Source organism: Pistacia vera, unplaced genomic scaffold (assembly GCF_008641045.1).
Source record: "Pistacia vera cultivar Batoury unplaced genomic scaffold, PisVer_v2 Contig272, whole genome shotgun sequence".
NCBI classification, from domain to species: domain Eukaryota; kingdom Viridiplantae; phylum Streptophyta; class Magnoliopsida; order Sapindales; family Anacardiaceae; genus Pistacia; species Pistacia vera.
In genome coordinates, this window is record NW_022196082.1 from 60,907 (window position 1) to 85,540 (window position 24,634).

General features: G+C 36.4%; 3 protein-coding genes across 6 annotated transcripts; 1 reads left to right on the top strand and 2 right to left on the bottom strand.

Moving 5' to 3' along the window:
* Positions 1-749: 749 nt before the first annotated feature.
* Positions 750-4,738, bottom strand: LOC116133698 (fructose-1,6-bisphosphatase, chloroplastic). The gene is made up of 3 exons (XM_031419381.1): positions 4,233-4,738; positions 1,650-2,046; positions 750-1,336 (listed from the first exon to the last, which is right to left on the bottom strand). Exons 1-3 carry the CDS (start codon positions 4,620-4,622, stop codon positions 936-938), a joined length of 1,188 nt encoding a protein of 395 aa, XP_031275241.1. The 5' UTR covers positions 4,623-4,738; the 3' UTR covers positions 750-935.
* A 1,471-nt stretch (positions 4,739-6,209) lies between these two features.
* LOC116133653 (nicotinamidase 1-like) lies at positions 6,210-7,697 on the top strand. The gene is made up of 5 exons (XM_031419339.1): positions 6,210-6,464; positions 6,598-6,781; positions 6,935-7,068; positions 7,167-7,352; positions 7,440-7,697. Exons 1-5 carry the CDS (start codon positions 6,324-6,326, stop codon positions 7,530-7,532), a joined length of 738 nt encoding a protein of 245 aa, XP_031275199.1. The 5' UTR covers positions 6,210-6,323; the 3' UTR covers positions 7,533-7,697.
* A 2,498-nt stretch (positions 7,698-10,195) lies between these two features.
* On the bottom strand, positions 10,196-24,529 carry LOC116133650 (protein EXECUTER 1, chloroplastic). Of its 4 annotated transcripts, XM_031419336.1 has the most exons (13): positions 24,071-24,529; positions 23,077-23,193; positions 22,910-22,975; positions 21,617-21,723; positions 21,317-21,398; positions 13,377-14,135; positions 13,162-13,306; positions 12,819-12,988; positions 12,042-12,116; positions 11,835-11,927; positions 11,514-11,662; positions 10,458-10,619; positions 10,196-10,372 (listed from the first exon to the last, which is right to left on the bottom strand). In XM_031419336.1, exons 1-11 carry the CDS (start codon positions 24,422-24,424, stop codon positions 11,570-11,572), a joined length of 2,061 nt encoding a protein of 686 aa, XP_031275196.1. In that variant the 5' UTR covers positions 24,425-24,529; the 3' UTR covers positions 10,196-10,372; positions 10,458-10,619; positions 11,514-11,569. The 4 variants fall into 4 exon arrangements, with proteins under 4 accessions (XP_031275196.1, XP_031275198.1, XP_031275197.1 ...); XM_031419338.1 differs by having other exon boundaries at positions 10,196-10,619; positions 13,162-13,285; positions 13,410-14,135; XM_031419337.1 differs by having other exon boundaries at positions 10,196-10,616.
* Between the last annotated feature and the right edge of the window lie 105 nt (positions 24,530-24,634).

Consider the following 24,634-nt stretch of genomic DNA (forward strand, 5'->3'; position numbering starts at 1 on the left):
TATTTATATTTTAGAATTCTTAAACTTAAAAGATTATCGTGGGACCAAAATGTTATTATCCCTCTAAAATGCAAACTCATTGTAACATTATCAGACACAACTGTCAGTAACTTCCATCAACCACGTGAAAAGTCATATGAAAATTGTTGTTTCGTCCTAAAATTCATGATTTTTTTTTTTTTTTGGTCCAAAATCAAAGTGAAATGACATTGTTTTGTAAAAAGATGAACAATAAATTTTCCTACTTTTTGAATGATTATAAAAGCATGTTCTCTTCTAGGAAGCCTCTTCTCTTCCTTAGTTCCACTCAGGTTGGGTTCAGTGAGTTGATTCGATCACCCTCAAATTCTGATGTCTATGTATTGACCAAAAATTGCATGTTGAACTATTTGTTAAAAAGGGTACTTTTGAGTTCCAGGTTCAGAGAAATTTCTGGGCTGTGCATTGTCCATGAAAAAAACATGGATTATAAACGAGGATTCTTCAACAGGAAATTGTTTCAGTAATGGTGGAATAAGAAAAGAGGGTGAAAGCCACCATGACTGAAGGCGGGTTCTGGCTAATCATTTTCGCCGACAATGATTTTGAAGACTACAATTCTTTATATGAAACTGGGATTAGTTTAAGAGGTAAATGAAAATGGGATCATTGAGAAGTGTAGTATTATAAGATGCTCGAATATTGAAGCTTATGGTGCTTCATTGTATATAGGAACATCCTTTACATGTGAAAAAGAACCAAGAAAAAAGTCAAGGTGGAAATACTCTTTATTCTCCATTTCGACAAACCACTTTACGCTCAGTAACAGAAACAGGAAAAAGTTGGAATTTTACAAGAAACTGGAGCTTGGAATGATTTTCTACAAACACAGGTGTGAAGTAAACAATGAGTTATATATAGAAGAACTTTACCGCAACTTCAGATATCAGTTAGCATCAAACTTCATACCCCGGATTTACTTTTTGTTGAACATCTCCATAACTCTCTAACTCTTCAACGTCCTCTGAACTCCCCAGAAATAGAGGCAGTCTTTGGTGAAGCTTGACTGGTTGAATTGACAGAATCCGACTTTTACCATCAGAACCTTTGCCACCAGCTTGCTCCACCAGAAAACTAAGAGGATTTGCTTCATACACCAGCCGAAGATGGTCCCTTGGATTCATTGCTACTCCACCATACAGCAGAGTTCGATGGAAGTCAGCAACCAAAGAACATATATAACGTGCTGAATACTTCTTGGGGTATTTGCCTTTTCCTTGTCTCACAGTATCAATATATTTCCTTAAACCCTCAGGCCAGTCAAAGTATCGCGCATCATTTACAGAATAAATTTGCCCTGAAATAGTGAAAAGAACCTATTTGATTAATTTGATAATGGAGGATATCATTAATGATTGGTAGTGCTTATGCTGTTCTCGTGAAAATGTGAACCAATTATGGTGACCTTCTGATAAAACCATATGCTATCAAAATTTACCATACATAGGTCCTGATAGTTTCCCTCAAAATACCAACTAAATGAAACACATAAAAACTAATTACTAAAAGTCTGATTATGCTAATAGTCATTGTCCTGAAGGTCACATGAATCTTGATGATGTAAGATTTCTGATTTAAGATACTCTTAGCATAAAGTTCTATCATGTTACCTCGAGGAGGTATCTTTATGTTCGGATGTGTAAGAACAAAATCTCCTGTTGAATGATCTAGTGTAAACGCATGTGTTCCCGATCCAAAGCTAGCACAGAATATTGTGGCTGAGGAATAGAGAACATATCCAGCAACAATAAGCCTACTTCCACTCTGCAGAGAATTCAGTAGAGCTTTCTCCTCTTCAGGTAAATGATCTAGTTCCACAAGGCGCCTATAAATCCCAAATATAGTTCCAGTGGGTATGGAGGCATCTATGTTGCGGGAACCATCAAGTGGATCTGTAACCACCACAAATGGGCCATCAGCATTTATCCAGACTGAAGAATCATCTTCTTCTGAAGCCATGACTGCAACTTTTCCAGAATGCTGAAGAGATGACAAGATGATTTCATTCTGCGCAAGAAGAATTTTTTATCATGAGAAGTATTCCTTCACTAGTAGTCTTATAAGGCAAAGAAATGCAATTTGCTATGGAGAAAATGGGCATGGTACAGTCACAAAGGAAGTTGAAAACAGTTTTTGTAAATTGAAACTTCAATAGGATTACGTCTTAATGTTAATCATTCCAATAACTAAACTTTCTGTAAAAATTCCATTAATATATCCATGGCTCTACATTTTCTAGAGATATCTACTTAAATATATGTACTTTTTTCTGGAAAATTTAAATACAGTATGCATAATTAAATGGTGCAAACCATAACTTGATACAGCCTTCTGATGAAGATCAGGCTCATAAACATTTGTCATATGAGTTTAAGTTATGCTGGACATGTCTTTTAAATTTTAAAAAACAAATTGAATGAGGCACCATTTTGTTCATAGACTTGCTGATAAAGTTCTCAAGAATAGCTAATCAATCATGACTATTGTCATCAATGGAGTAAACGAGATCTATAATTGATCAAATAATTATTCCTTTACAATGATATTCTTTTATGGTTCTTCCATTTGCTTAAGAAAAAAAAAAAAAAAAAACGCCGTATCCTCTATTAAGCATAAAAAAAGCCCAAAGAGCTGGTATGTCTAGCAAAGTGTGAATGTAGCAATCAGGTAATCCCTACAAAATCCCTTACACAAGGTGCTGCTAAGCCAAACATCATAAAAGAGGTGACTATATACTCATTGAATAATATATTCACTTATTGTATTTTCTTTTTATTTATAAATATACTCATTGATTAATATATTCACTTATTGTACTTTCTTTTATAAGAAATAGAGAATATAGTATAGATCTCAGAAGAAAGGATTACGGATAAGATGAATGCTTCTTGCAATTTGTGTTATTGAAAACATGTTCTTGTTTTAACCCAAAGGACAAAGATGTCTCATGGAATGGCCTAACAACATGTATGATTTTCCTCCCACTAACCATATGGAACAAATTGGAAGTATAATCCCCATCCTTAGCCCAATTGAGGAGTTTTTACAACATAAAGAAATATATATGCAGATATAATGCTTAATTATACATATCTTGTTGATGGTGGACCTGATTTTGTATCAAAACAGAAGGGCTATTCATGTTTGGATATCAAAAAATAAATTCATTTTCATGAGTAAAGCATCACATGTGAAATCTTACAATTTTTGGATACAAACTTTAGCCACTGAAATGAGATGCAAGGTATTTAAATTGTCTCAAAATAGGTGTTGAAAAGCTTGGCAAATTAGTAAATAATCTCCTAAGTTCTCTAAATTAATTGACGATTAAGACAAATATGAATTAAGTTAATATTCATGTTTCATTTATAAATAATTATGAACCCAAACTTACTGAAGCAGCTAAACTAGAACCTATGATCTCCATTAATGAGATTGAGTGAGAGAGGACTAAATCAGATTGGAACTCTACAACAGGCTGGTAAAACATACCAAAATTCTCATTTGAATCAGTTTCTATCTAATAATGATGTTCATTAGAACATTTGTAGGACAAAGTTATGGCAAAACACCCACAATTACTAAGGTTCATAGAACGACACTTAGCACGTCCATAACAAGATTGTTGATCCTAAACGATGGAAAGGAATGTCGATTAAGGTAAAAAGAGAGCCATTTCCAAGAATTATCCCAAGTAAGGTTCTGCTTAGTTGGGTACCAAAAGGCGGTTCATATTCTCATTGATCAATGACCACACAATAACCGTGTGTTTTACTCCAAGAGCAACACAAAAAGTTCACTTTTTCTAACTAGACTACCAAGCCAAAAATAAAAATTGTACTTCTCAAGCCATAAATCTCACTAAAAATTGCTTTATATGTTCAATTGCGCTAAAGAGGTACAATTTTCACGCTGAAATTAGTGATAAACGAAATTGCTGGACATGACCAACACATAGTCACTAAAATCAAGAACTAAATTGTGCTATTACAAAATCACATCATTACAAACAGTATCTAGAATATATATATCATCACATGAAACTTGTATACAGATAACATATACATAACATTCAAAAAACTGCTAAGCTCAAAACTAATTTCCTTTATCTTATTTCAGCATTAAACAATTAAAACAAGCATCTTGTAATTATATTAAAAAAAAGAGCAAGAGAATATAAGAAGAAAACTTACTGAAACAGTATCAAGGGGCTTAGGTGCATCCCTATCAGAGCCAATGTTCCCACCAGCAATTTGTTTACCAAGACTTGAGTTGAAAGGAGAAGCCACAAGAGAAGCAATTCTTTTGCAAGCATACTGAATATGATACAACAAAACCACCAGATCATCTCCCACATTCAGTCCTCCCTTACCCGCATAATCCATTAAAGTAGAAAACCCATTTGCACCATCGTCTAAAACGGTCAAAGAACTAACCTTTTCTGATCTAACTAGCCCAAACCCAGAACCAGAAGCCATTCTTTGTCTGAAAAGAAGGTTGTTAGGCGAGGGAAAGTGTGGTTTTGGCGGGAAAAGAGTGGTTTTTGAGTGGAAAAAAGGTGAGGTGAGAGATTGAATTTGCATGTTATGTCAATGGGATTGAGATGGATTGTTGATTAGAGTTAACATTTGAAGATGAAATGAGGATTTGATATGGGTTTAGAAGAATCTGGTTGGAGTTTTGAATGATTTATGCTTAAATAAATTGGCGTTGAGTGTCGGCGTGTCGAATGGCCGAGGAGGGGAAATAAAAGAGATAACATCGGATAGGATTTTTAAATTATAAGAAAGTAATATCAATGACCTCCCTGATCTTTTAAAAGTAAAACGTCACCGCCTCTTGTTATAAATGTAAACTTAACCAATATCAAGTATTAAAAATAGATAAATAAACTCTCACAGAGTAATAATTATCAAAGAAGTAATAATAATCTATTTATAGGTTTTAAGTCCTTTCAATATAAAGCTATATTAATTTCTTCTCATGAAGATTGAAGGAAGCTGAGCTAGAATTAAGCAAAATACTCTTTTGGCATGTCGTCATCTGATGGGCAAATTATCATTAACCAAATTCAAAGTGTATTTCTTGAATACCAACTTTTACGTCCAAAAATCTATGATTATATTTAACATCAATTATATTTCTTTTATCATTTATACTTATGCCAGTATTATAAAACTCTTAATAGATATGCAATGTTACCTTTTCTTTTTTTTTCCCCTTAATTCTTCACTTTTTATATATGCAACGTATTATATATATATATTAAATATTAGACAATATTATATTTTAAATTAATTTATTCTGAGAATGTTTTGTATATTATATAGTATTGGATTTTGATTTTTTTTTTTCTATTAAACAAATTAATAAAATGGGGCAAAATAAGATTTCCCTATAAAAAAAATAATCAAACTCGTCATACCCCATTTCTTAAGAATGGATAATGAGACAAATTTGGATATTTATTATAGAGGTGGGTATATGATGGGAATCTAAATACTCACATCCAATCAACATCCATAGAGTAAACGACTTTTTCCCATTAAAAAAGTTTCAAATACCACTTTTTCATTCAAAGTTTATGTTCCGTTAATACCTAAAATATACTTTATTTTTTCATCCGCACGACGTTCGACGAGTTGTCAAGAACTAGGGTAAAAGTGGTTTTGTAAAGTGAAGGTGGTGGCGATTAATTGAATATTTACTATAAAAAATCAGTTAAGAAGTAAGAACAAGAAACTTTAACTTTGTGATAGCTCGAAAAATCAAATACTAGAGCAAGAGGAGTTTTGTAGAAAGGAGATCAGAGATTCAAATGGTGGTGATGGAAAGAATTTTCACAATCGGAATCATCTTTGAATAATAACAAAATATAAACTTTGGGTAACAAAGTAGCATGTTGAAATTTTTTGGGTGAGAAAGTGTCATTAAGGCAAACCTTGGATGGGAAAAAGTCTTTTACTCACATGGATAATTATAAACTAAAATTGGTCCCTTAATTATAATTATGAAGTAGAAAATAAAATGCAAATTGATTGCTCTAATCCAATCCATAGTCGTAGCTTATGAATTATTTGAATGATGATGTAATTGTTTTAACCTTATCAACATATTTCAACTCAAGAAAGTTACATTTCCATAAAATATCTTTTGGACAAATACCAAAATTCTATCTTCCTTTTGGACTTGTCTACCCCCACCTATAACTGACGCTCATCCTTTAATCCTTTGTAATATAATGTCTCTCACATTTTGATTTGTGAGTGAAATAAGCAGCAAAAATGGTGTCCCAAACAATTGATATCTTGAAAAATGAGCTTCCTCTTGATCAACAGTTGGTGGTTTTGCCCGATGATGTTGTCACTGGTCTTGTTCTTGTGGACATAATCAATGGCTTCTGCACTGTTGGTGCTGGAAATCTGGCAATTCTTCATCTTATCTCATGTCTTCTGCTGTATAATTCAGCTTTGCTTCTTTTGGGGTTTGGAATTAACGTTGAATATTGATAACAGTTTGATTAACGATATATGAAATGGTTCATGTTTTGTGTTTTAGGCACCGAGGGAGCCCAATAGACAAATTTCAGGGATGATCGATGAATCGGCAGGGCTAGCCAGACAATTCTGCGAGAAAAGATTACCAGTTCTGGCATTTCTTGATTCTCATCATCCAAACAAGCCTGAGGATCCATATCCTCCTCACTGTATTGCTGGAACTGATGAATCTAATTTGGTTCCTGGTATGTGTATAGTTCTTTTTGTTCTAGAACTACTTTTCATCCCAAATACGCCAAGCATGCATGAATACAAACAAAAAAACAGTAAGAAATAATACATAATTAAAAAACATGTCCATCTCAGTTACGTAAATTTCCCTACTGAAATGAATGCAGCTTTACAATGGTTAGAGCAAGAACCAAATGTAACAATGAGACGCAAAGACTGTTTCGATGGATATCTGGGTTCAATTGAGGAAGATGGCTCGAATGTCTTCGTTGACTGGGTGAAGAACAATCACATCAAAGCAGTAAGCACTTACTACAAATTTTTGAGTTTATATCATCAAATCACAATCAAAATGTTCACAAAAGCCTAATTTGAGCATAATTTTGTGTGTCAGTGTAGATTTTGGTAGTGGGAGTATGCACAGATATATGTGTACTGGATTTTGTTTGTTCAACATTATCGGCCAAGAATCGTGGGTTCCTCGGCCCTCTGGAGGAGGTGGTGGTGTATTCTCGTGCCTGTGCAACCTTTGATGTACCTCTTAACATTGCCAGAAACACCAAAGGAGCTTTGGCGCATCCTCAGGTAACCTTACCTACATCTACAAGATCTATATAAAAAATATCTTTGTTTTGTATCTTTCTTCCTACGGTTAATTTTGGTCTTTGGCAGGAATTTATGCATCATGTAGGGCTTTATATGGCCAAAGAAAGGGGAGCTAAAATTGCAAACCAGGTTTCTTTCGGCGAACCAAAGAAACCATGAGCTTATGAATTATGGTGTCTAAGCCTTGTCACGTTTAGATAATGGTGTGTGTTTGTTTTATGAAAGAGTTCAAGATGTGCAAACTACTCTAAAAACTAAAGATGTAAGATAAAAATTAGTGTTGGTTCGGGTTCGTAGATTATGCATTGCTCTGTAGCTAACCGTACAGTTGGAAGATTGTGCAAGATATCCTATCTAATCTGTGTAATAATTTCCAATAATGAATGTCACAAATTAACAGATTAGATTCTTCAGAAAGCATGTACTAAAACAAGGAACTAGACATGAATAGTGTCAAACAATTGAAAAGCAGTCCTAGAGCTGATCATCAAGAAACTCAAGACAGAAATTAGAAAGATACTTGGATATGCAAAAGAATGCAGCAACAACTTTTAATACGTTTAATATTTCCGGATATAAAAATTCAAAATCATTTTGACAAGAATTCACATGTTCACTGCTATTCACGGTAACAGACTCAACCCAACAATTCCAGTTAAAATAGCAGAAGATAGATGGTTTTTCATCTATTTCCACCAGCAGTTTCTGGGATACATACATAAAAAGATGAATGGAGACTTATCTTTCAAATGGGTGTCTCTATCAAAGTACCTGCAGACCAATAATTTTTGGAAATGCCACTATTATGAAACTATATTTAAATCAGGTGAACCATAACTCCGATATGAGCACTTGAAATGCAATTCAGTCACTTGAAATGGAATAAAGCAAAACACCCACAGAAGTAAATAATAAAAACCATTTAGCGCATCAGAAAGATGTATGTGATGGTAAACCAAACATAAATCAGAATTCAGTCCTCCAAACTCCCATACAGGACGGCAAAAGCAGGGAAACAGAAACAGAAACAGAAATGGACAGTGAAGTTATTGTAATCAAGCACATGCACATTGTATGTTCATCTTAGAATAAACACAGAGCAAAAAAGGAAATGAAAAATGATTTGTACAGTACTTATCTGAATCAGCATGACTTGCAATAACGAACAATTTCTTGCTAGAAACAGGAAGCACATAATTGCATCGGTGTTGGTATTATTACCATTTCTCCTTGATCCCGCATGACAAATGCCACGCCAGAATTGCATTCTCTAATTCAATTGTATTTGTCTATAATTTTCATCTTTGATAATATAAAAATCATATCTATAATACTGCAAATGTTCACTATGTCCAAAATTAAGAGGGATTGAAGTTGAACGTTAAAAAAGAAACAGACGAAGAAAAAAGAGGAGCTTCTTGTGTAGCACTAATAAAGTCCGATGAAAGAAACAAAAGCAATATTGCCTCAAACAAGAAGGGTTAAATTTGAGACCACAGAATGTTGAGCTTGCTAGTGAGCACTAAGTGCACACTCAACACTGAAAATATAGTTAGGGTTTGAAACTTCGCTTAGTATTCAATTAAACATTTTTCTTCATAATAAAATAGGTCAAACTCTCACTTGAAAAACCAATGGATCGGCACACCAAAAATAATTAGTCAAAGCTCTTTTATTGTACAAAATTAATACCACATCGTGACCAACATATACGTTTTTGGTCCTACCACAATTTACATTGCTTAAGCATTACCCAATTTTCTCCAAACCCAAACCAAATCACGTCAGACTAGATAAATCATTAATTTGTACTACCAATGACCATTTCTAAGCCTATATATTCACATCCTCTTCATTCTGCCCCTAACTCCTACCAATCTACTGTTTCCAAAGTCATTTTCTAAAGCCTGGGCCATATGATCCTAATTTCACCAAATCTTCGAATTTCACATCCTTATGGCAAGTTGAACCAGGACTACAGTAGTATTAACTATCAAGTTCTACAACTGAAAACCTTATCTGCTTCCACACCGTGTATTACTCTCAGCACACCCCATCATATCCATCGTAACCTTCCCCATCTTCAACCCCAATTCATAATGATATAAAAAGTAAATAAGCTTGTTAGAATATCAACCAAAGTCATAGAGAGAAAAAAAATATATATATACCAGCAAGTATTCATTTCTTCCTGCTTTCACAATGCCCCTTCATATAATTTTTCTACAAGAAACTTTCAACGCTATTGTGTCTTAGAGGCTCCTCTGGCAATTAGATAGCAACAGACCTTTACAACATAACAAAAAAATCCAACAGTAGTGTCTTCTCCACCAACTTTCAACTCCACTTGTTTCTTATATCTGTGTACTAACTCATATGCAATACTGAAAGGGATAATTGCATTGACCTCCTTTGGGATATGAATAAAATGAAAAACAACCCATTGGTTTAGTTTTTGTCCCTCCCCAATAAAGTTTATGACACTTCATGGGAGGCTCATGATTATTTGAAAATTTCAAGTGAGGTTTTGACAAATTTTAAAACCAATGGAATCTGCTAGTATTTTTAAACAAACTTCATGGTAGGTCAACTGAAAAATACTCACCTCAACAAATAAATATATAAGAAACCATACATAAACAAAGAGCAAAAGAGAGCAAAACAAAGCCCACTCGATGTTCAAAGAAGAAACATACCACATTTTCCAACTACAAAATGCCCCATCAATGCAAGAAAAATAGAAGAAATAAATTAAAACAACAGAGTTCAGAAACATAACAGGTAAATGTACCCTTTATTGAGAATTACTGTGAACAACAATAAAAAAACCAAAAATGATAATTACAGAGTAATTGATTCGAAACAAGGTTACAAGGAACTGCACCAATAAAAAAAAAAATAATAATAAATAAATAAAAAAGCCCATCAGTATCCCTTACATATTCTACTTTCTAATTCAGGTATTGCGCAATCCCAACTGTGCTTGTGAGATAATAGAACTACGAATAATAAAACGATCAAGCATCACAACAGCTTAATAGTTAGGAACTGACAGTATGTACAGCAGAAGTTAACAACACATACATTGGTGAGAGGACTGCCAAAAACCAAGCAGTAGAAGGGCTGAATCAATGCACCACAAAGCATCAATATTTACTTTCATCTGGTCAATACATGCTTAGAAGTGCACCAGTCAACGGCTTGAGCATTTGAATTGGGGCCTAATATATCTAAGCTTCTCTGCTGCTGCACTTGAAAAAGAACTTCAAGGTAACATATATAATCTTAATGTGCGTATAAAAACAATGAAGGAAACTTTCAATAGGCCATATTCCAAAAATGTTATAGAACCCATCTAATACAGACTCCTCTTCCAGTTTTTATCTTGAAATTATGGTTCAGCTAGAAATTTCACCGAAATAAAACTGACAGTGACTTTCAACCAGACCTCCGTGTATAGGAAAAATATGACCAAGATAAAAACATGTATGCCAAATCCAAATCTTGGTGACGGAAAAGGAAAAAAAAATAAAGAAGTAAGGAACATAAATCAAGCGATGATGTAAAGCTGCCACATTTGCACTGATCGTCACTGTATTGGACTTCAAAACATTCCCAATAACAGTGGAACTAAGTAAACATCAAAACAATTGAAACTACAATAGGATGCATGGAAGGCAGTTAACATCAAAAAACACCAATAACAGTGGAATCCATTAATTAATCCCGATAACACTCATGATTCATTATAAGCATACTTTAGTGATATGATCTGATAAAAAGAAGTGCGTAATAAATACAGATGAAAGACAGAGAGGTCTTCAATAGCTAATCAAACAATCAGTGATTAACTCATAATCTGTCAAAGAAAATCAATTGCCATTGAGATCATGCATAATCATATATCATATGCCACCAATTCTCATGAGAGGTGCCACCAAATCACCTTTCAGCACAATAATTGAAAGCCTATGCTCAACAATATTATGCACAGGGAAAAACATTTGAAGGTAGTTCTGTAAGATTTAAGTATAATCTCATGTGATTGTCTTAAGGAAAATAACAGCAGAGAGAATTCTCAGCACTGTTTATAAATTTACTCATTTTTAATTGGCCTACTTTTGGTGAGCAAGTACTTACCCAGCCTAATCTGACCAAAGAATCAGCAAAACTCGGACTTTATGTACAATGAGAATCTACTGCTGAAGCCTAAGCCGATTGAAGAACACCAAGAAATGATATTCAGGAGCCCAATAGACAAATCCAACAACAGGCCCCTCTTTAATGTACTGCATCAAAAAGGTTACGCTGTATAGTCAGCATTCTTTCTGTGATCAATAACATTTGGTATGGTTTCATTAAAAGACATACCAGATGCTGCAAAAAGAACAGAAGACAATGTATACATATAATAGACAAAGGAAAGTTTATGGCCACAAAACAAAATAGAGAACTAGAAACCTTTCCGTCAAGAATAACAAGTTCACCATCAACCCATCGTGGGTTTCGAAAACCTGGCTCTGCAAGCCTCCCTTGTCCTTTATATCGAGCAATCTAAGATGTACATAACATCACAAGAAGCTCTTCAATACATAGAAAGTTGGGCCAAAACAAGAAAACAACAATATCAGGTTGCTCAAAATGAAATTTCAAATGCTATAAAGATACCACTCCAAATTCTTCAGGAATGATTCCTTTATGTGGCAACTGATATCTTTTTCCAATCTTGGCACGAAATGCAACCTGCAGAAATTTGATAGAAATGTTACTGTCAGGGTTTTGATTGAGTAACTACATATAGATGGATATAAGTTGCAAAACTGAACATCATCTGGGGCCAATAACTATAAACCCACCAAGTTTAGCTTGAGGAAACCCCTTTCCAAATAAGGCAATAAATAGCATAAGAAGAGCTATATATAGGCTTGTACATTCCATTAACCTAACATTGGAGCTGACAAAAAGATCACCAAGACACTAAAATCTTCCAAGTTCATTGCATAAAAGGCAAACAAAAACATAAAAGTGACCAAATACAAGAATCTAGCTGAAATTTCACCAATAAACTTTTTCGATTATAAAGGCACAACATATATCAAACCATGCAAACCATATTTTTTTGATAGGAAACAATAAACTTTGTATTAAATTTGTAGAAGGTGAGAAGATACAATTCTGGACTAGCTTTCTGCAAAAAACCAGTAGAGGAAATAAATCTATACACTTTTGCAGAGAGTAATCATCTCTTCACCATACAAAGCAGAGCAGAACCTATACAAAATTAATCCAGGAGTGCTGGCCAATAAGATCATGCATACTGCATGTGAACATACATAAAATAGAGAATGTAGTATGCAGCATCAGAGCTGAAAGTCAATGTTATTCAGTAGGTCTCATAGAGCACAGTTAGTCTGAAACTAACCATATATTAGATAAGTAAATCACCTGGCCAGCAGGTACATAAGGATCTCCAGTTACTTTAATAGCTTCCACATATTCATAAAACTCGAGACCAGAAGAATTCCTAGTCCCACTATCATCTTTCCATTGGCCAACTTTGCGTGTCAGATGGATAACTTCTGAGGTGTAAAGTCCATGTGCACCAATGTATAGTCCTGATAAAAAGAGCACATAGACAATACTTTTGGTTGGGGTCAAGGTCTAAGATAACAAAATGAAAGAGCAAAGTATAGTAGAAACAAAAGCATGCAGTAAAACAGAACAGTATAAGCAGCCGCTCAGCATCATATGTTAGTATTAGTAATGACCATGATCAGTAAAAGATTACCATTTAGTGGATCTGATGGTGATGCTATCTCAATTCGCTGGAAAGTTGTTGAACCGGACAGTGGTTGACGGCTCTGGGCCTGACTGAGAGAGAGATTTATTAATTCACCAATATCTTTAAGCACCTGCATAGATGAGGCAGCAGACTAAACATTAGTATAAAACAGTACGAACTTTACAAGAAAAAGAGAACAAAACTCAATTGTTAAAATTTACATAAAGATATGCGAAGCAAAGATGTAAGCCTGCCTTCAATGGTATCTTCTCCTTGCCGACAAACTTTGCAAGATCAAGCATAACACTGTCCATGCTAAGCTGACCTCGAAGCTTAGCTTTGCGATCCACTGAAGTTAGTTCCTTGGCACCAGAATCCTGTAGCTTTCCATCTTTCTTTATAAAGAAGGAAAATGACAAACGTCCCTTCTTTTCTAGCTTAGCAGGTACTCGCTCCTTAGCAGGCATACTGCCAGAAAGCTTCTGAACAAGACCACCAACCACAACTTTGACAGCAATTTCACTTTGCTCTTCATTTTCTATAATTCCACGAACAGCATCCATTTCTATCTCATTCCTCTCTTGGTCACTTTCACTTTCACTTTCACCTTCATCTTCATCTTCTGATTCAGCATTTTCCACCTCGATATCTTTTTCTTCATCTTCATCCTCTATTATCTGCTCAATTACCTTGGATATAAAATCTCGATCTACCTTCCCAGGGGTTATCACCTTCAAAACCTTAACTCTCACACCAGGAATCATATCTCGCAATATATTCTGAAATCCAGACAGTCCCTCAGCTAGATCAGAATTATCATCAGTATCATCACCATCTTCGACATCTTCGGTACTCATAACAAGAAGATCATCCTTGTCTTCCGTTGAGCCTGATGAATTCAAGCCACTGGCAGCACCTGATGCTTTGGGGGAAACTTTTGAAGAATCTTCGAAAAAACCCCTCTTTCTTAAGTACACAGCCTGAAAATCACATAAATCTCTTGAGATACATTGGTTCACAAAGATCAATTTAGATCAGGAAAAATATAAGCGTGGAGAAAGAGAGGAAAAGAGAAGAAGATAAATAGCACTTGGACTGTAGGACGATGACTACTATGTAGTTCCTCTCCACTATCTATTTATAATATCATATAAAATCTATATACAAGTACAATATACTCCTCAATTTTACCAAGAAGATAACATGTTTAAAATCAACAATACTCTACACTAAACTTCCAAGTTTTGGTGGAACTCATTCAAATGCATATATGATTGCATGTAAGTGCATGCACCCATGCATGTGTTTCATGTGCAAACGAGTAACTGTTCTTGTATATTTTTATCCATATTTGCTTGAAATATGTGCATCTTTATGTTCATAGGCACAAACATTATAATCAATGCACATTCATATACATGTATCACTTGAATGAGAAAGAGAGCAGCAAGGCAGATTACACAAACCATGAGGCTAAGCCTTTAGTATTAAACTGTAAATTTCACAAATTTTCACTTGAAACTATGCATGTAAAAATCATAGGCAAAGGAGAGAAAAGAATAGGCTTGATTATATCAGATTTTCAAATGCTTATAACAAAAATTAATCGCCTATATTATCAATTAGCAATAGTTAAGGTGACTATTTCTCTCTATTTCCAATGGTTTCTTCATGGCTAGTTATGATTTGTGGCACTTTTAATCCATCCAAAGATATGATGTCATTGGATTTTGAGAATATCAGTATTTGATGAATTACCCTAAGTAGGTATAGTCTGCTTGGCTGAAACACATTTCCTCTATAAATTGGTAGAATGTTCACATAATTGGAGAGTCTTCATATTTCTTGGGATTTGGAAACCCAAAGTTCCTAGCAAAGTTAAGGTGCTAGATTGGACTACTGTGCTTAAAGAATCAACACTTCTGATTTCATTTAAAAGAGAAGACCTTATATTTCTTTATCTTCAAATTAATGCATCTTGTGCAAAAAGATTATAAGAGTGTAGACCCCTTTTTCTTGCACTGCCCCTCAGCCAGATTTTATGGAACAACTTGCTTAAGGAGTTTGACCTATTTTGGGCAATACCTTCTTCTTCCTATTTTTTGGTTTTGTTAGAGAGGCATGTTGCTTTGGGCGGCTGAAGAAAAGTTTTTGTCTTATGGAATTGTGCAGTTATGGCAATTTCTTGGGTTATATGGTTAGAATGAAATAGGAGAATTTTTTAAGATACAAGGGGGGAAAAGATTTTATCTATGTGGGATAAAGTACAATTTTCAGCTTCTCTTTGGGCATCTATTCCTTTAGAGTTCCAAGATGTTTCATTTGACTTTATTCAACATAATTGGTAAGCTTCAACTACCTAGCTTGGCAAGATTTTTTTGCAAATTTTAGGGATTTTGATTTTCAACATTGATGATTTTGGAATACGAGATGCGTTTTTCATTTTGTATAGTTTATGAACGTTTGGGTTCTAGGGACAACTTGTCCTTTTTTGTGTGGACAACTATCCATTGTTGTATACTTTTTTATTTTAATAGAGTATCTTAGTTTCCTAGGAAAGGGGAAAAAAACAATTGGAGAGTGTTAGACCACCCATACGCAAGGTTTATAAATTGAAAGGCAAGAGTAAGAATAAGCATTAAGGTGCAATGAGGGTGACGTGACAGTGAATGTGGAGAGTGTGGTTTGTTATGAGTGTGGAGAGTTTGTTATAGGAAATTACACGTGGCTGATATCAGTGGTTACAGAATAGAATAATTAGTATATAGAGAGAAGAGTATGAGGCAGGTCATTTTTATCAAGGAATATCTTCATAGGACAGATTGGGAGGCCCCCAGCTCCTCGAACTACTGGGAACCTGTTGTTGAATGAATTGCTCTGTTAAGGGATAGTTCAATCCTAATTAATACTATTTTAGTTCTTTTCAAATTGTGCAGATATTTGCTATTGTGTTTGTGTTGCGGTTGTTGTTTGATTTTTTTTTCAGGGGAGTTCCATTTGTTTGGTATCAGAGCTTGGCTGGGGAATGGTCAAATCGAAGATGGAGAACAGAATGGAAAATATGGAAAAAGAAATGAAATCGGTGAAGGAGGACATGAGCTCAGGAAGACTGATGTGGGTAGCCTTAAAGAATACCTGACCGAGATGCGAGAGTCAATGAGGATGAGGGAATCAAAACCAGAATCATGATTCTCGGACAACACCAGAATCATGATTCTCGGAGGACGACGGAGATAGTGGGAAAAAGGAGAAGAAAGGCAAGAAACTTGAACTTCCAATCTTCAATAGAGAGGATCCATTTGGGTGGACATTCCGAGCAGATCGCTACTTTTCCATTAACAGATATGGATCATCGGAGATGGTTGAAGTTGCCGCTGTGTGTATGGAGGGAAGGGCATTGAACTAGTACCAATGGGTTGAACTGCGAGAACCTTTCAAGTCATGGGAAGAGTTTAAGGCAGCTTTAATTGCTAGCTTTCGTCCTTCGTTCCAAGGTTCTGCACACAAAGCTCTGGTGGCACTGAAGCAAACTTCCACGGTGACTGAATACAAGAAAGAGTTTGAGTCTCATATGGCACCGTTGAAGGATTTGGGTGAAGAATTGTTGATAGGAGTCTTTATCAATGGGCTTAAAGAGGAGATTAGAGCTAAGCTGAGATTGCTGAGGCCCAACTCTCTTCAAGATGTGATTGAACAGGCCCATCGGGTGGAGGAAAAGAACTGGGTCCTTGAAAAATGTTGGCCTAAATTTTTTAAAACCCAAGGAATAAAAGAACATTATAAAAGAGTGTCCAACAGCCCAAACCTAACCCGACCCGCTTGGTGGCCCAATTCAACAAAACCTCCAGATCCCATTCACGTTGCGTCATCTCGCACACCAAAAAGGAAAGAGTGAACACCGAAATTGGAGCTTCGAGCTTCAGAGGCGAAACTGATAGAAATTTCCGACGACTTTTAGAGGCCGATATCCAATATAAGAGGGAAAGGGGACTTTGTTTCGTTGTGATGAAAAGTTCAGCCCCAATCACCGCTGTAAGAGTAAATCATTACAGATTCTGTTGGCATGGGAAGACGATGACTCTGAGAAGGATGAATCCACTCTGGAAAGTGAAGAAATTTCCAACCCAGAAGGTAAGGCTTTAGCCCTGTCTATGAATTCCATTGTGGGTATAACTTCGGACAAAACCTTGAAGGTTAAGGGGCAAATTGGGAACACAGATATGGTGGTGTTGGTCGACAGTGGGGCATCCCATAATTTTATTTCACAGGAGTTGGTGTGCAGGCTTGGCATTTCAGTTGAAAAGGGAAAGTTGTTTGGGGGTGAAAGTGGGCAATGGAGTCACGATGATGGGGGAAGGGGTGTGTCAAAGGGTTCCTCTGGAGGTACAAGGGATCCGAATTATGCAGGATTTTTTTCCTTTTGAGTTAAGAGGTGTTGATGTTGTGTTGGGTGTTACATGGCTGAGTTCTTTAGGAGATGTGTGTGCCAACTGGAAGAAGTTGACAATGAAATTTGAGGTGGATAGGGTCAGAATTAGTTTACAAGGAGACCCGTCTCTAGTGAAGTCAGTGGTTTCCCTAAAATCCACGTTACGATCCACTAACAACACAGGGGGAGGGTTTTTGGTGGAATGTTGCTCAATTGATGGAAGTTTAGTGTCAAAAGGGAGAGGATGTCAATCCTAGAGTTCAAGCAGTTTTGGATCAGTATATACACCTTTTCGACCAGCCATCCAAACTTCCTCCACACCGTACTCACGGCCACGCCATAACCCTTAAAGAAGATGCCCCACCCCCAAACATTAGACCCTATAAGTACCCTTATTTCCAAAAAAAATGAAATTGAAAAGTTGGTGGAAGAGATGTTAGCTGCCCGAATTATCCAGCCTAGTACTAACCCATACGCCAGTCTGGTGTTAGTCAAGAAAAAAGACAGAAGTTGGAGGTTTTGTGTAGACTACAGGGCCCTCAACGAAATAACCATTCCCGACAAATTTCCCATTCCTACCATTGAGGAGTTGTTGATGAGTTGGCGAGGACAACCATATTCTCTAAGTTGGACCTTAGGTCCGGGTACCACCAAATCAGGATCAAAGAGGACGATATTCCCAAAACAACTTTTCGAACACATGAGGGGCACTACGAGTTCCTTGTCATGCCGTTCGGCTTGACCAATGCTCCCTCCACGTTTCAGTCACTAATGAACACCATCTTTAAGTCGGTCTTGCGGAAGTTTGTGTTGGTTTTGTTTGACGATATTATTATCTACAGCCCTGACTTGGAGTCCCACATAATACATCTTCGGCAAGCTCTTCGGATGTTGGACAATAATGAATTGGTAGTGAATTTTAAAAAGTGTTTGTTTGGGCAGCAGAAACTTGAATATTTGGGTCACTTAATTTTGGCTAACGGGGTAGAAGCCGACCCCCAGAAAGTTGCAGCTATGGTTTTGTAGCCAACGCCAACTAATGTGAAAAGCCTACACGGATTTTTGGAGCTAACAGGGTACTACCGCAGGTTTGTTAAGGGGTATGGAAGCATAGCCCAACCATTCATGATGTTGCTTAAGAAAAACTCTTTTAGTTGGGGTATGGAGGCACAAAAGGCCTTTGAATCATTGAAGGAGGCTATGACTTCTGTTCCGATTTTGGTAGCCCCTAATTTCAACACTCCTTTTGAGGTACACACAGATGCCTCGGGCCAAGGCATGGGGGCCGTATTCGTTCAACAAGCAAGACTCATAGCTTACTTAAATAAGGCTTTTTCACTCAAGCTAAACAAAAATCAGTCTATGAAAGAAAGTTAATGGTCGTCGTCTTTGCCGTGCACAAATGGAGTCCTTACTTGTTGGGTAGGAAGTTTATCATTAAAACAGATCAGAGAAGCCTCCAATTTCTCAAGGATCAGTGGATTAAGACTCCAGAGCAGCAGAAATGGTTGTCCAAGTTAATGGGGTTTTCGTTTGACAACCATTATTGGCCAGGAACCACTAATAGGGTGGCTGATGTGTAATCTAGAAGAGATGAGGAACCAAAATTGAACCCTCTATTGGTGATCCAGTTTGCAGAGTATGAGGACTTGGCAAATGAAGCCCAACAGGACCCCAAGCTTAAGCACTTGATTCAGGACCTGATTATAGATCCCAACAGCCGACCCAACTACAAACTCTGCCATGGCTGTTTATTGTACAAAGACAGGTTGGTTTTGCCTAAGGGCTCACGGTTTATTCATAAATTAATAACTGAATTTCATTCAAGTCCAACAGGGGGTCATTCTGGATTCTTTCGGACATACAAAAGGGTTGCAAATGTGGCTTATTGGGTACGCATTAAGAAGGATGTCCAGAATTTTGTTGAACCTTGCTCCATATGTCAAGTTAACAAGCATTCAGCTCTGAAACCTGCGGGGCTACTTCAGCCACTACCTATTCTGTCTCAAGCATTCGATGAATTGACAATGGACTTCATTCGTGGCCTTCCTAGGGCTAAGGGGTTCGATAGCACCCTGGTGGTAGTTGATAGATTGACTAAATATGGTCACTTAGGTGGCCTTAGTTCATGAAGGAGACTGTGAAACTTCATGGCTTTCCCAAGTCCATCATTTCTGATAGGGATAGACTTTTCATAAGCCAATTCTGGCAAGAAATCTTCAAAGTTTCGGGGACAGCTTTGAAATTTAGCTCCGCTCACCATCCCCAAACGGATGGCTAATCTGAAGTGGTGAATAGGTACTTAGAGGCATACCTCCGTTGTTTCTGCAGTTCACAGCCCCGTCAATGGCCAAATTGGTTGTCTTGGGCTGAGTTTTAGTATAACACGACATATCATCGGTCAACTTCAAAGCCTTATACGGTCGTGACCCTCCGACTCTTCTTAAGTTCACCGATTATCCCTCTCAGGTGGACGACGTGAACCAACAGATTCTTGAGCGCAATGCCATCCTCCAGAAACTCAAACACAACCTGGAAGTGGCACAAGTCCACATGAAAGAACAGGCAGACCGGCACCAACGAGGTATCCAATTTTCTCCAGGTGATCATGTTTACCTTAAGCTCCAGCCCTACAAATTTAAGTCCCTCGCCACACGGTTGAATGAAAAACTTAGCTCCAAGTTTTATGGACCTTTCCGAGTACTGGAGAAAATCGATCAGGTTGCCTATAAGTTGGAACTTCCCACTACAGCCCGTATTCATCCCAATTTTCATGTTTCCCAGCTGAATCATAGCCTACATAGCTCAGTACCCATTCAAACTCTGCCCTCCTTTCTTACGAACGACCTAGAACTTCAGGTTCAACCTGCAGAAGTCCTGGATGTACACACCCTTCTTCATGGTTCCACAGAAGTCCTCGTCCGTTGGCACGATCTGCCTACCTTTGATGTCATCAATAACCAATTTCCTCACTTCCACCTTGAGGACAAGGTGGCTCTTGAAAGGAAAAAGAGAAGGAGGGGGGGGGGGGGGGGGGTACCACCCATACGCAAGGTTTATAAATTGAAGGGCAGGAGTAGGAATAGGCATTAAGTGCAATGAGGGTGACGTGACAGTGAATGTGGAGAGTGTCGTGAGTTTGTTATAGGAAAGTACAAGTGGCTGATATCAGTGGTTACAAAATAGAATAATTAGTATATAGAGAGGAGGAGAGTGTGAGGCAGGTCATTTTTATCAAGGAATATCTTCATAGGACAGATCGGGAGGCCCCCAGCTCCTCGAACTGCTGGGAACCTGTTGTTGAATGAATTGCTCTGTCAAGGGATAGTTCAATCCTAATTAATACTATTTCAGTTCTTTTCAGATTGTGTAGATATTTGCTATTGTGTTTGTGCTGCGGTTGTTGTTTGATTTGTTTTTCAGGGGAGTTCCATCAGAGAGTCTCTATTAACATAATTCAAATTTGGTTCCATAGACCTTTCTCTTTCTCTTAACAACTCTCTTAACCCTAGATCAAGATTTTGACCTTCTTCACTCTCATTTGGTCTAGACTTGCTCTCTCTCATTGATTCTCACTCCAACCTAATTCTGTTTCAATATTCCTTAATTTAAATAACTCGATTGGCTACCATCAACATAGCAAAATAAGTCCTTCATACATTTGACCAGCAAAACATTTATAATTCAAACAAAGACAATAAGAAAACTAAAAGATATAGAAAGAAAAGGTACCTGCTGTTTGTATTCACCTTTCTTATTCATAGTAAGATAGATCTCAAACAGGGGAACACCAACTGCAGCTGTAGCAAGCTGCCTGAAAGAAAAAGATCAGTAAAAAAAAAAGCTTCAAAACATCAAAACAAGTACAAGTCCAAGTTCAAGGCTTGAGTTCCTTTTTCAAAAAGAAGACATCATCACCAATATCTTAGTGCCAAACAAGTAGGGTTTCATCTTCTGTGCATGGTTTTGGTCTTCTTTATAAATCAATGAAAGCCTTACTGGGAACTCTTACATAAGCAATGGAATGATTACCGGGGACTATAACTCCTAGCTACATATTTTCCATGCTCTGCAGTAACATGTATTATCAGACCATAAGGATTGTGCTTATCTTCTGAAATACCAGTCCACCATCCCACCTGGAAGCCAGTACCAGAAAACAAAACACGTAAGTCACAGTCATCATATAATATTCAGCAACATATTTCAAATCCATAAGCAGAAAACCTCCAAAGAGGTTTACTAATCACTTGTTTTCATAAGAAAGAAGAAATTTGTGCTAATCTAATAAGGAGGTGAGTAGATTGAGTTGTGGACAACGTGTCCACAAAGAATCAAAAAACCAGGGGCAAGGAGACAATTTATATATCTTCTTAGTAATGATCCCTCCCTTGGTCAAGAAGTATATAGACTACAAAAAATTAGCCCAAAACCTATTCCCAACAGAGATAAATCAACAAAAAGGATAAACCCTGAAACTCTTCAGTACCAAAGCCCAAAGAAAAAAAAAAGCAACTTTAACCCACAACTCTGGACATTTTATTCTCTTTTCTCACCAAAAATCCAATTATTTCTTTCTAGCTAAATCACCTAGCGAAAAGCTGAAACAACACATACCCAAGTATTTTGGCTTTCCTCCTCTTGACTTTTTTATTTCAATTTGAATAGAATATATTTAACTTGAAAGCCAACAAACAAAACACAATTTGACCATGAAGACAAAAAAGCAATCAACTTCTCAAGCACGAAAGCATATATAGGAATACAAAAACTAAAAAATTAAATTTAAATAATGAGAAGCTTGCAACAGTTTGCTACTACTACTCAAAAGAAAGATATCCACAAACTAATAAATAATTGAAACCCGAAAATATTCACAAAAGTAAGAACTGAGAGAAAATGACAAGATAATTAGTGAGGAATGGTTATCCACGGAAAAAGTCAGGAAACTGCTTAAAAGGAGCAGCAGTAACAAATTGGTTAACCAAATGCCAAGGACTCACAACAGAAATTAATAGAAATACTCTGGTATCAGAAATTAAGATAAGGCTAAAGCTACATCTGCTACTATGTTTCACATTTAGAAGATAGAAATGTGCAAAATAGCCAACATTCAGAGTTACTCGCCATTGCAACTTAATTATATACCCCAAAATACTGCAAGAGCGTTTCTGTGTATATAATTCAAACAAGTATACAAAAGGGAAATCACTATAAAAATAAATAAGGGCCAAAAAGCACAGAGGTTATTTTTTCTTTCAATAAAAGACATATATAGTTACATGTGTGTTGATAATTTAGAGAAAAAACTTATATCAAACTCACCAATCCAGCACCAGCTTTATCTCGTAAAATAGCTGCATCCTCAAAACGCTCTTCCACTACTGCTCTCTGGAGTGAGAAAAACAGGTTAGGCAAAAGAATGGCCTAATTTTCTTCTTCTTATCCTGAAAGAAAAATAGAGATATCTACTACTTATTTGATTTTCTCACATTCAAGTTGGACATCACTCTGCCAACAGTGTCATTAGTAGCTGCAGCTGCAATTGCCACCTTGAGCCTAGCAGCATCTCCATATTCTTCTCTGTATACTGCTTTACCTAACTGTGACTGTTGATACAAAGATATTAGCATCTAAGATAGCCTAATTATTAAAAATGTGACGCCAAGTAAACAAACCCAAATCACTCAATAATTTTATCACTTCTCGTTCAGTATGGCACAGAAAAATAAATACTGCACAAAGATTCTCAAAAGCTCTTTTTATATCAATATGAAAGAACAGAGTACACTGAAAAAACAGTTACAGCAGAGCTTTGGAGAAAGATAATGGATTTAAGCGCAATTTCTAGTGAACCCAACTCCCATTGAACTCCAAATCTTTCTTTTCACATCTTATATGTTTTCTTCACTGCTAAAATAAATCTTTCTTTTCCTTTAGATAAAAAGTGCATGGTTCATCCATACAGAGTGAGCACAATAAAAAATTCATCAAAGTATTGGTGTTGCAAATCAATTAAAGCATCATCCAATCAACTAAAGAAATTTAACCAATAACAAGTTTAGTTGAAGCCATTGGTACGATAACTGATAATATAATTCAGCCTAGTCTCCAGTAAAGTCTCCAATTCTAAAGATGATAAGAGAATGACACTCAGACTGGTCTAACAGAATAGAGAAAAAAAATTAGAAAAAAGAACAGAAGGGCTAGTAACGAAATAGCAATATAGCACTAATATAATTAAAACTATATAAATTAATAGTTTAAAAAACAAGAACAAGTAAGATTCTTCTTCCAATTTCAGCATTATATGAAATACAAGAAAACCTTAATTCGATCATTAGACCAGACTCTATATTTAAAACTTTAATAAAAAAAATCCTTTAGTTGTGGTTTAAATATACAAAATTAGCCAAATAAATCTCATGTATGATAAAATTATTGCGAGTGTGCTAAGGTTTAAAAGTAAAAAATGTGTTGAAATACCTTCAAAATGGAGACAAGACGCTCCTGTTCATCTACATCATCGAAATGCTTCTTCCACCTCTCCCAATCCCAGTCTTCTTTGTCAGAAACGGCGTCGTTCTGTGCAGTATCCTTCTGGTTGAGGTAGGAGTCGAAGCGTTTGACGAGGTTCTTGAGGAGGTTGTGGATGGGGAAGTCCCAGGGGCGGCGAGTGGAGTTGTTACCGGAGGAAGAGGAGGAGGAACGGCAGAGAGTAGAATCGGGAAAAGGAGAGAGCGGGAGAGGGTAGGATTGTCTTTTGACGTGGAGGAATTTGTGAGGGGTTGGGAAAAGAAGTTTGTGAGGAGATGGAGAAGATGAAATAGAAGCCATCATCAAGTGAAGGAGGAGAGAATTTTGTTGTGATAAATTGGAATTGATATGTCTGTGTTGTGTTGTTAGAGAGGAAGAGGATATGTCTGTGTTGTCTTGTGGGTGGTGAAGATGTCTTAATTAGGATGTAAATACCAAAATCGTTTTTTCTTTGCTTCACATTTTATTATTTTAATTGGTCTAATAATTTCACAAAATAATGACAATAATTTG

Coding starts and splice junctions, on each gene's coding strand:
- LOC116133698 (XM_031419381.1), bottom strand. CDS start 4,622: ATGCAAATTCAATCTCTCACCTCACCTTTTTTCCACTCAAAAACCACT. Junction 2,047..4,232: donor AGCCCCTTGATACTGTTTCA/GTAAGTTTTCTT, acceptor CTTCTTGCGCAG/AATGAAATCATCTTGTCATC. Junction 1,337..1,649: donor CATAAAGATACCTCCTCGAG/GTAACATGATAG, acceptor TCACTATTTCAG/GGCAAATTTATTCTGTAAAT.
- LOC116133653 (XM_031419339.1), top strand. CDS start 6,324: ATGGTGTCCCAAACAATTGATATCTTGAAAAATGAGCTTCCTCTTGAT. Junction 6,782..6,934: donor TGAATCTAATTTGGTTCCTG/GTATGTGTATAG, acceptor AAATGAATGCAG/CTTTACAATGGTTAGAGCAA. Junction 7,069..7,166: donor AGAACAATCACATCAAAGCA/GTAAGCACTTAC, acceptor GTGTCAGTGTAG/ATTTTGGTAGTGGGAGTATG.
- LOC116133650 (XM_031419337.1), bottom strand. CDS start 24,424: ATGATGGCTTCTATTTCATCTTCTCCATCTCCTCACAAACTTCTTTTC. Junction 23,194..24,070: donor GTCTTGTCTCCATTTTGAAG/GTATTTCAACAC, acceptor TTGTATCAACAG/TCACAGTTAGGTAAAGCAGT. Junction 21,724..22,909: donor ATAAAGCTGGTGCTGGATTG/GTGAGTTTGATA, acceptor ACTGGCTTCCAG/GTGGGATGGTGGACTGGTAT.